Below are 11,268 nucleotides of genomic sequence, written 5' to 3'. Positions count from 1 at the left end.
CAGTTTGATTGAAACCAGCTGTCCGTGGGAGCGCGTGCCCACGCTCCGAGTACTTCTCGTACCACAGCTTCGTCGGGACCGGGAGCGTCTGGTGCGCACGGGAAGCGACCTTGACGTCGCGTGAATCACCAGCGAAAGTGGGAGAAATGTGGCGCCGCGCCCCGCACCGGACACTTTTACTTTCCAGTCTGAGTGTGGCGCAACCGACAGCGGCGCCCGAGCGAGCGCCACTCGCCCGGCCCGCGGCCCGCTGTGCCGTCGCGCCGACACCCGCGCACCCGCGCTCGCGCTTATCCGGATTACAGTGCTTTAGTGCCACCCTGTGCTACCCCTGGATTGTTCTGGATTCAGTGACAAAGAAGCGGCAATAACGTTGTGCAACGCGACCTCGCGCTCTCCCGCAGGAAGCGTGTCGCAAGCGGGAAGTGGCGCAAGCAAGGAAACGCCGCGCCTGCGCACCCCCCCGGCCCGCCGGGAGTGACCCGTTCCAACCAATAAGTCCCTTGGTAAGCGCGAATTACAAATTTACAGGGACTTTCACGCCACTTTCACGGTATCACTTTCAATTCTTTCTCTTTCTGTTAAAAGGTCGCAAGGCCTTTCATTATGTGATTTGAATCTTCTTGCTCAATATTTCGTTTAAATACTAGAATGATGCATATACGTAGGTATAGTTTTTGTATTACGCATTAGTGTAAAGGTTATAGACGCGTATTTATGTGCGTTGCGTTGTGGGTGCTGTCGTTACCTGCTCCTGAGAGCGGTGGTTTCAAAGCGTTATTAGTGAAGGAACATTCGCCACATCTCGCGCAACGAAATCTAGATAGCGATTGCAGTGAAGGGGACCAAGTAGGTACCTATCGACATAGGCAAAGCGCACAATTGGCGTCACCCGCGACTGAACTTCGGCTCGGGTGTCAGTAAAGCAGTAAATAAAGAAGTGAAATATCCAAGGACAATACAACTTTCAAGTGATTTCGCGCGCAGCCGACAATAAAAACTTCGTAACGCGCCTGCGCAACCTCTCGGTCTCACTTTCGACGTCCGCCGCCGGCCGACGAGCGCCGCTTTCAATAACCGCTATTACAAAACCCTTGCCATGACGAATTTTCTTTCGAAAGTTTTCATTTATGAGTGCTTTGATATGAAATAACTATTTCGATGGCGTTGAGCAATGTAATCAGTTCTTCGACGGGTTCAGCTCGGTGTTAATGATTCGGGAGCCGTGACGGTAGATCATGGCTCCATTAGCGAGCGCGCATTGCCGCGGAACCTTGCGGCGTGACCACCGCCATACGGTCAATGAGTTGGTGCTTACAAGCAGCACGTTTCAAGCAACTGTCATCATTAAGTAGAACTGAAAGGAACGCGGCTCAAGGCCACTTGGATAACGAATTTTCGTTTAATATTAATAAATGGCAGCCACGGCCGATCGTGACGGATGTATGGATGCAATGCGCCGGCCGCGGCACTTTCACGCATGCGTGGTCGAGATGCCCGAAACAAATCGAAATGGTACACGATGCTACCTCGATGACATAACCCGAGCCGATACTTCAAACCCAACCAATTAAAATTTAGATAAAGTCGTTATTAATTTATGGTCGAATACGGAAGTGATAAAAGCACGATTGCACGACCATCGAAAATATATCTTTTAAAATTCTGAAACCTGTTAAATGTATTCGGTTTTGGTTACCGCAGTCAATCTCCATCCATGAGATGATGAGACTTAGAAATAAATACCCAAGGGTAAAACCAATACCTAGTATCTTGAAAAAAAAATACATTTAAAGTAAATTTTAAATTCATTAGGTACATGATCTAGTTCGCTTTAAAATTACGCAACACCAGAAATAACAGTTAACTTTCGAATAGCGTAGGCGTGGCAAATGTCAGAATAAAGATTTACGATAAAGATCGTGATTTGGCAGTGACAAAAAAGTACAATGCATATACTTAAAGCGGTAAACTTTCACCCGGAGAAATGGTCGCGAAAGTTTGCAACGTAACCTCGCGGATGACTTCATCCCGATTTCACGGTCCGTTTTTCGGTTCAGAGACCATACGAACTTAGAACAATGAAGATAGGTGTAGCGTGAAATAAGGCACGGGCTCAAAGAATTTCAAATTGAAACGGTGAAAATTACGTCGATTTCGGATATGATACGCATACGGCTGCATTCTAGATGTAAAGCATGTTCTATGCCGCACCTACCTAACTAACCTAAATTAGCACTAAGCAGTACCTACCTACTCTTACATTTACAATAGGCAATTTGTCTGAAGATGCTACAGAACAAAGTCTCACAGACCTTGACGCTCGTCTCGAGAACATTGTTGAAAAGGCAGCAAAAAAGGAAACATCGCAGGATGCTAATTTGTCGCAACAGACCTTACCCGATTAATTCATTCACTTGGCTGACGGATTGTTGTGAAATATTTCACTGCAGGTAATCATGCATTTAGTAACTGCGTAGATACTTCGCAAAACCCTGAATAGACCATTGTTCTGCAACGCATAAGGCCTGTAGTAATAGAGTGATAAATGTATGGTTCTCCGCTATGACAGTCTCCAATTAATATCAAATTGAAATATCTGTGGCTATCATGTTTCCGCGTTACAAATTGAGGAATGGTTGAGCATCAGACTCTCAAACGGACAATCAGTGGGTTAACTTAATGTGGGATCCTCCCACAAAGCTAAGTTTCAATAACATAAGCGAATTAAATAAATGAGTGCAACAAGCGGTAATAAAGCGGGTGATTCTCACAGTGACTTTATGTAAGTTGGATAAAATTCACGATTATCCAATCTGCCATAGACAATGACTGTGGAAACGAAAGTGGAAAGCTGTTACGTTAAGAGCTGGCTCAAGCTCGCATCTTTACATTAAGTAACTGGTTTGTGTTATTTAAAAAACCGGCAGTTAAATGGGTAACTTATTGAGCGTTCTACTTAAAAAGTTATTTTGGGAGAAGAGAAGTAGACCGGAGCTTTTTGCACGACCATTGAGCACTGCCTAATAACAAATTCCTTAATCGCAATTTCTTGTATAGGTACATTTTAATTTTGATTTCTTATATGCAATATTACAATAAAAACTAAATATTATTTGGTATCAAGAATTATGTTAAAACGATGACTACTATTATTTGAATAACTTCAAACAATTTTTACTAATAGCTAGCAATATCAAGTCTGTGATGATTTATAATGAAATGGGAAAGATGATCAAAAAAGTAGTCAATGTATTTATAATTATTTAGTCAATGCCTACTGCTACTGTCACGTTCATCATCATTATGTTAAGTTCACGATCAACTAACTAGTTTGCATGCCTCCTTCGCAGAATTTCATATCATCATGTCGGCCTATTACATCCCACTGCAGACTGTGTCTCAGAATGACAAGGCTTGGCCCTTAGTTCTTAAGCAAGCCCAGTGCGGATTGGGAACTTTACAAACACCATTAAATTTCTTTGCAGATGTGTGAGAATTCTTCTCGATGTTTTCCTCCGCCATAAAGCTCATGGTAAAATTAAAATTAATAATTAGTTAATTAAATGTGATTTTGCACATAAACCCCTAAAAACTTAGTGGCGCGAGTCCGTGCACGAATTCATAACCCCAGGATGGCCACTGGTCAGCCATAGGTCAAACCACTAAGCTACCACAGCTTCAGAATTCCACAATCCACGAGAAATTCCCATTGTCCGTCTTTATTCTTTGTCCTCATATAAAACGGAGCCTATATGCAAAATTTTAGCTTTCAGGGTTTTGAGCTGGGCGTTGATGAGTCGGTCAATTAAACATCGCTATCGCCCGCATCTTTGTCTGCATTCCGTGGAAACTTTATACTTCGACAGGATAAAATCTAGACTGTTTTACTTGCTAAATATTATTGGTTAAATAGTTTTTTGCTTTATCCATTTTAAATAAGTTTACGCTATTATAAGTTTAGATTTAGAAGACTTCATCACTGAAAATACTAATTTGATACTAATTGATTTCATGATACCTATTAAGTTGCAACTTTTTCAATAATCCGCTTTCATTTACTTTTACCTAACTTAATTCCAATTTAAGTAACAACTGCTTAACCACTTTTACCCTTTAAATTATGTAACAAGTTATTTATTTTTATTTGCAACGCCCTTCTAATGTCTTAGCGGCATTGCCTGGAACTGCTTTATTCGCTTAAATTGCGCCACTAACTCCAATTCCCGGCCACCCACGTTAACTACGTGTCACATTGCTATTGCCATTATCAACTTTCATTGCATCACCAACAGCATCAGTAGTAATTATAGTGTTTGCTCAGCGACCACCGGTTAGTAAAACAATAATGCAATCTGCATCGCTCGTCAACAAATAACTAGAACAACAGTTTAGACCACTCTTTATTGACTCGAGGAAAAGTATATTTATGGCATCAATTACAGGATCATGTAGATTGAGAGCAATTTATGTGGAAGCATCGTTTGAGGTGGAAGCGTCAGAGTCAAGTAGGTAACAGCGGCGTAGGCGATGGCAGTACACTTTGCAACGTGCCGGTTTGAATCCAAGGTCTTTCCTAGTGGAAGAGAACGGAGTTTCCTGCGGCCGCCTATCTCTGCGCACACGGACACGCGCACGCGCACGCACACGCGCCCACGTGTCGTTATTCTTTGTGTTCAATCTTTCCTAGCTACCGTTGTGAGGCATCTTCTTTTTGTGCTGTCGACTAACGTTTGAAGTTAGAGCCTGCGAGCGGTTCATTATATAGGCGACGGGCGATGCGCGCGCGCGCAGTTAGTGTGTCACTAGAGCCGGCGCGAGAGGTGGCCTGCAAGGACTGAGCCGCGCCGCGTACTTTTTTTTGTGCGTGCGATGTTTTCACTTTCGTCATTTTGACCGGGCCAGTTTGATTTGACGTCGCTCGCGCACGGACGTGCCTAGGATCGGACGTTGTGTTATCCTGTGAAACGGTGCTCGGGGATTGTTCGTATTTTATTTACTTATTTTATGTGAGAAATATGGCTGTGATACAGTGCTAATATGTTCGACAGCAACATACTCCTGAATTTCTACAATGAGATTGCGAATAGAAGTGCACTACAGTTGGCAAGGTAAAGTAAACATGGTTTTAATTTTGAGGTTTTGGTGTGGGTATGCGTCGGGTCGGGTGGGATGGCCGGTCCAACCTTGCGTCTAATGAACGCACTACTCGCCGCCTCATCCGCCTCTCGCCTTCGCCTCTGAGCCTCGCGGATAGGTTAATAGGTTCACATTAGACGGTGGTTTGCGAAACCGCCTCGGCGTAAGGCTGCGCCCGCGCCGCTTTTCCACGCTCAGTTTCGCGCGCATTTCATATTTCCAAATGCACCGGTTGCTAATGAAAGCATAAACGAAAAAAACAATATTATAAAATGTAATTGTTTACGATGGCTGAAAGAACATAATTTAATTTGGCTACACGTGTAAATTTCAAAAGAAGAGAAAGAATAATTCAAACAGTCTAAGAAAACATTATTAACAAAGGTGTAGAAATTCATTTAAGCACTACAGTTAATTAAGCATGTACTTATTTATATACTTATGTATTTTAAAGAAACTTCTACATAATTCGTGAAGTAATATGATATTTATTTAACTGGTGTAGCATGTTGTTCGATAAACACATACTGTGCCTATTCAGAATATTTATTTGCATGTCAATGACACTTTTTTTAAACTATTTGGCGAGTGTATGATATTAATTAGGTTGTAACTAATATTAGGGCATAAAATAGTCATATTAAATTAAACGCCAGATGATCTATTGATCCCGATGTGAGGCCACGTTGATGAAACAGGTCTCGCTATTGTCAAAGAAAGTTCCGCAAACATTGACATATCTATATTTAATATCTAAACAATGACTCCGTAGATAGTAGTGTTGTAATCGTAGTAGAATTACACAACGTGCATGATACTGTTTTTGAGATAAACCAGAACTGTGTCAATGAAGGCACAGACTCGACTAACAACGTTAAACAACACAACTACTAGGTGCCTACCATATTTTTGCGTTAGATTATGATCGCGAAGCGTCAGTTGTTTTTGATGATAGTGAACGATTTATTTAGATCACATAACTCGAGTAAATAAAAACAAAGTTGTGAATTGTTTTTTGCGTACGTAATAAGCCGGGTTGATAATTTAGGGGTTACAGATTGCAGAAATTCAACTAGATAAGAAATGTTAGTACATATATTGATTAGTGTTAACTGACGGTTAAATGTGAGTCGGCATCGCATTTAACCATCAGTTAACACTAATCAATGGATGGTGAAACAGCCCCTTAGCATGGGCTTTTCAGTGAAGGATAACATCATGAAGTCAGTGCCCAGGAGTGGGACGAATATAAGTCGGATATGATGATGATGTTATCTATGCGAAGCAGGGATGTCATGTAGTGTTAATAATTATTTAACATTTCTTAGTAGTCCCCTTAGTACCCATAAAACAAGCAACTACGTTAATAAATTAACTCAAGAAATTAATCGAATAATTTAAATCCTTCATTCATTCGAATGTAGAGCTTTGGTCTACACCCTATAACGTGTTGCAAATAATTTTCATTCCTTAAAAAATACTGCTAATAGAGTAGGTTTTTAAATGTCCAAGTCCAATATTTAGCAACAATTAAACTAAATCACACTTGTTGATTGATTTACAAAAAGATTGAAAGTAAAACCCGAAGGAACTGAATATAAGTGCATGTGGCGCGGATTCTTGTAAATATTCTTCCCATTTCGTTAGTAGTTACGAAATCATCGTATCTTAAAACACAAACTAAAACTTCTTCATTTTTGCTGCTCTCTTGGTTCTGTTTTTAATGCAGCTTAAATATTTGCGACGTATATCTAATTATATCATTTGTATTATTTACACTACCTACTAAATCTAACAAACAATGGGTTTTTAATTGAATAGTTGGTTTGATTTAAAAAACGTACTACTTATCTAAAGTAAATTCTTAAATCAGTCCAGGATTTAATTAAGTAATTGTTTTTTTTTTTGACGTATGTACCATCAGCCAAATATATGGTCTACCACCCTAAAGTTGTTAATCGTTTGCATGTTGCATATCATAAAACAATAATGGCAATAGACGTGTCAAAGTTCGACTTCAGCGACATATTCATTTGATAGGAACTTGATTAAAAATTGATAGACCACTTATTTAGCTGATGGTACGTGAAAAGCAATTTTTATAATTTGTCTCATAACCTTCATTATTGATTATTATATTCTTAATCTGACAATGGCCACGAGTAACAATTTGATAAGATTTACCACTATCAATACTATATTTGATACCTTACTTGTAATAAACCTTGCAGCCGGACTTGCCTAGGCTACAGTAGATAAATATTTAATATTAACTTGATTAAGACTTGTCTTATCAACGTGATTCTTATAAGAATAACTGTTTTTTAATTACTTTATTTTTATTTCTTACTAGTTTCGTTCACCTTCTACCTAACAAAAACATAATAAAATATATGATAATGCCAAAAAAGAGTCGTTAATCGCATGCAGATTAATTTATGTATAATTTGGAGAAGAGTGCTTTTTACAAGAAAGTCATAGAATTTATCAATAATTGGGTCGATCTTTTCCTTTCTTGTAATAATAACGCTAGTTGAAAGATTAACCTTAATGAAGAATGTAATCTAATTGGAAAAGTCATAAGAATTAATTAACAATCGGCTTGTCACTTGCACCATAATTTGATACATTTTATTTTGCTTTCTTTTGCTTTGATTTTGCTTTAACCTTCCTTTGTTTTCGAGTTCCGGTAAATGTGATATCAGTTTCAAGATAATCACTATTCTGGTTACTAACTTGAATTATTAATCTTAATTTTTATCTTTCTTATTATTCGCTATCGTTGTAGGTAATTATCTGTATCTATTTGTCTATGGCATGCGTATTATTTTGTTGTAAATTATACATTGCCTGTTATTTATAATTGATCGTTATTGATATTATATTCGTAGCAACCTTTATTTCCGCGTGGTTTTTATTGACTTCTTCAACGACATTGTGAAGCTATTCATCAAATGTTTTCATATTATTATTGTCCTGTCTATTACTTCTTATATTGTTATATATTGAGTCTGTTTTGTGAGCAAATTCGTTACTTGTCACTATCGCTTACACGTGGATCGGAACTAGTTCTTTTCCTAAAGTTTGCACAAACTAATTAACAGTAATCTTAGGGCCCTCTATCTGACCTGGATGTGCTATTAGCAAACAAACCTATGTACTTTAAGTATATATTGCTGGCTATTGTCATTAGATCATGTAATGATTCCAACACAACCTGTTTCCAGGAAACTAAGTGTTGTTACGATGAATTTATCTTACTCATTAAAACGAACCTTGTAAAGGAAAAAAAACTTTAATAAAGGTAATAAACATATTTGTGTTTATCGCGTTATGTGTTAACAACGCAGTTCAGTAAATAGGTACTGTGCATATATGAGTATTTGTCATATTTCTCAAAAAAAAATGGAAATTAACAACTTTAACTTCTAATACAACCTGTTTATAATACGAATTTGCTTCTAGAAATATTTCAAACCAGTATTTGTTCCTATAGAATAATTAGCCTTATAGACAGACGGAAAAGTTATGGAACTTTAGAAGTAAGAATTAAATTCGTGGAGTCCTTATATAACTGAGTGTAGGTACTTAAAATAAGTAGTTATGGTACAGCCGAGTGTAAAAATAATAATGTAGATGGGCCACGTTTAAAAAAATTGTGCTATGTATTAATGTAGACATTCTTATTCTAACGTAACAAAATACCCTTGAGTAGTGGTTACTTATATATTGGCTGTAAAGAAAATGTACACTATGATACATGATGTAAGAACATTCTTCACTGGGTCAGAAATCAAATGGTTAAATGAGAGTTAAAAGTTCAAACGAATAAAACGCCAAGCTTGAATATCCCACATATATTTCCAAACACTAATGTTAAAATCTAGGTTTACAACTTGGAAACACAAACAGTTCTAAAATCCCGAATGCAAAACCAACGGCTCAATGTCGCAATCGGCACTTACTCCTAGCTGGGGCGACGTAAACATTTCTCAGAACTACGAATTTAGTCGTCGGAACGACCAATGTTTCAAACAGAACGTCCTATAGCTTATTATTCAATGAATCCCATTAACTATTATAAATGGGTTATTTGCAAAAAATATATGCATACTTCAAGTGTCCTAAACTTTTATATGGAAAAATATTATTCAGGTGTGTTACGTTCATAGAAAAATAAAAAATAATTCATACAAAAATGAAACGAACTGAGATGGAAAATTTGGGTCATATTTTTTCGTGTGAGGTTCAAACGCAGAAACTATTCCAAATGATTCTGAGTAAGATAAGCCTAAAAAAAAAAAAAAAACTAAAGGTGCACATTTTCTGCAAATGACCCAAATTTATACGAAAGCTTTTGAGTGTGTGCGCGCGTGTGTTTGCGTTGTCACTCCTTCATGCTAAAGCTGACGGATTTAGATGGGATTGGGTATATACATGGCTGGATCTCTGGAATAATACAGAGGCTCTTTTTTATCGACAAGTTTATAAATCATCAAATGCATTGATGTATTTCATACGACATAAATGAAGACCACGATGTAATTTAAGAGGATTCCGATGGGAATTTTGTAAAATCCCGGAATTTCAGTTAACTGTCATACAAAATTTATTTACTTATTTTTTCAAAGATGATTTTCCACCGGCGAGGCGAGAATTGAAATTTGTATGGCAACCACAACCGCAACCGAAGATGCGCTAGGAGAGGATTGCAAATTTTCCACATAAATTTCAACTCTCGCCTAGCCTCGTCTCGTCTTGCCTCGCCGGTGGAAAATCACCTTAATGGCTCATGGGAGCGAAGGGAGTGAAGACTAGTTATTTAAAAAATGTCTTCATAAAGCTACTGTATACATATACTCGTTACTAGCATGTTAATGAGCCTGCTATTAGAGAGCATGCCACTAAAAAGCATGCTCAGTAGTAGTATGTCCTGTACACACATGTTAGTAGGTAGCATTTGCTCAATAGTAGCATGTTTTCGTGATAGTAACGAGCATGTGTAACAATAGCTTAACTCTTTTGATGTGAAAATGGACTGAATTAAAATTTGTTATCAGGCGGAACTGGGTGCTGATTAAAACTATGTACCTAATTGAGTAACATCAAACTATCAGGGTGCTCCATATGGAGGTCCAGTAACATCATTTTCGTCAACTTTAATCATATATAAATCACATTTTAATGGTCTCTTACCACACTTGCGCGACCGTCGCCGTCTATTAACATTAACACACATAGAAGTTCCGATTCGGTTAGTACCTACTACGTACTTAATTTTTTTAGTTTCTGCGATACCTTGTCAATATCGTTACCTACCTTCTATTTCCAATTTCATTAAAAAACTGATTCTCCTTCAACTGCTTTAGTGCCTCTCTAACAGTGAACTTAATTCAAGGCTGTCTATTTTAGGGTTATAAAACTAGAAGTACAACAAAAAGCGGCAGTTAGCTCATCAGTACAAAAAGCTATTGTGTCGGCGACGTTCAATAAACTTTTGAACGGCTGCTGTCAAAATTTGCTCCCGGCCCTTTCTTGTTCCCGTTCTGGTACAAATTACTGAAGGACGTTCGAACTGGGTCACTTCGGAAATAGTTTATTGTTATCGGCGTCGGCGCACACGCACGCTCGACGTTCGATTTTCAAACGCTCACGCATACAAACGAGCCCCCGGCTCATTTCAGTCAGAACTCGCAACCGTTTAAGTTCATTCAACATTATGTTTAATTTACTCGACGATTTCGGAACGATTTGGTTTTAGTTTGAAATCATAAATCTAAAACCAACTTTCTTAAGGCCATCGTGTCAATAAAATTGAAAAGTCGAATATAATATTTTCATAATATTAATTTAATGTCCTTACGTGTTCGAAAGGCCACATGTTTTGGTCTATTAGTTTTATTACGCGGTTACCCTTGCGTTGAATATTTATTATTTACAATCTAATGCTTTCGACAGGCCCTTCCTATTGCGTTGCCTATCATTACCGCCAGCGCCACAAGGATTTTTAAATTCTACTCGTTTTCATAAGCTGAACAAACATGAGCATATTTAGCGTAAACTCAGTTTTATATCATTACATTAACACGCTGTTTACTCATGCCATAAATTAAGTAATTAATAGGTATT

At 38.1% G+C, this 11,268-nt stretch overlaps 1 protein-coding gene across 2 annotated transcripts in view; it reads left to right on the top strand.

Annotated features, from left to right (window-relative positions):
• Window positions 1-214: 214 nt before the first annotated feature.
• ken (zinc finger and BTB domain-containing ken and barbie protein) overlaps window positions 215-11,268 on the top strand; it is a 35,718-nt gene continuing 24,664 nt past the window's right edge. Inside the window, exon 1 of one of the 2 annotated variants that reach the window (XM_074101031.1) lies at window positions 215-506. Coding sequence is in view for 1 of the 2 variants with exons in the window: in XM_074101030.1 (XP_073957131.1) it covers window positions 5,041-5,111 (71 nt within the window). In the remaining variant the exon portion in view is untranslated. Of the gene's footprint in view, window positions 507-4,750; window positions 5,112-11,268 lie in introns of those variants that run through there. The other variant, XM_074101030.1, reaches the window with a different exon arrangement.

This window comes from Choristoneura fumiferana, chromosome 18 (assembly GCF_025370935.1).
Source record: "Choristoneura fumiferana chromosome 18, NRCan_CFum_1, whole genome shotgun sequence".
In the NCBI taxonomy this organism is placed as follows: Eukaryota; Metazoa; Arthropoda; class Insecta; order Lepidoptera; family Tortricidae; genus Choristoneura; species Choristoneura fumiferana.
The sequence above is the reverse complement of the archived record's forward strand: the minus strand, read 5'-3'. Positions and strand labels throughout refer to the sequence as shown.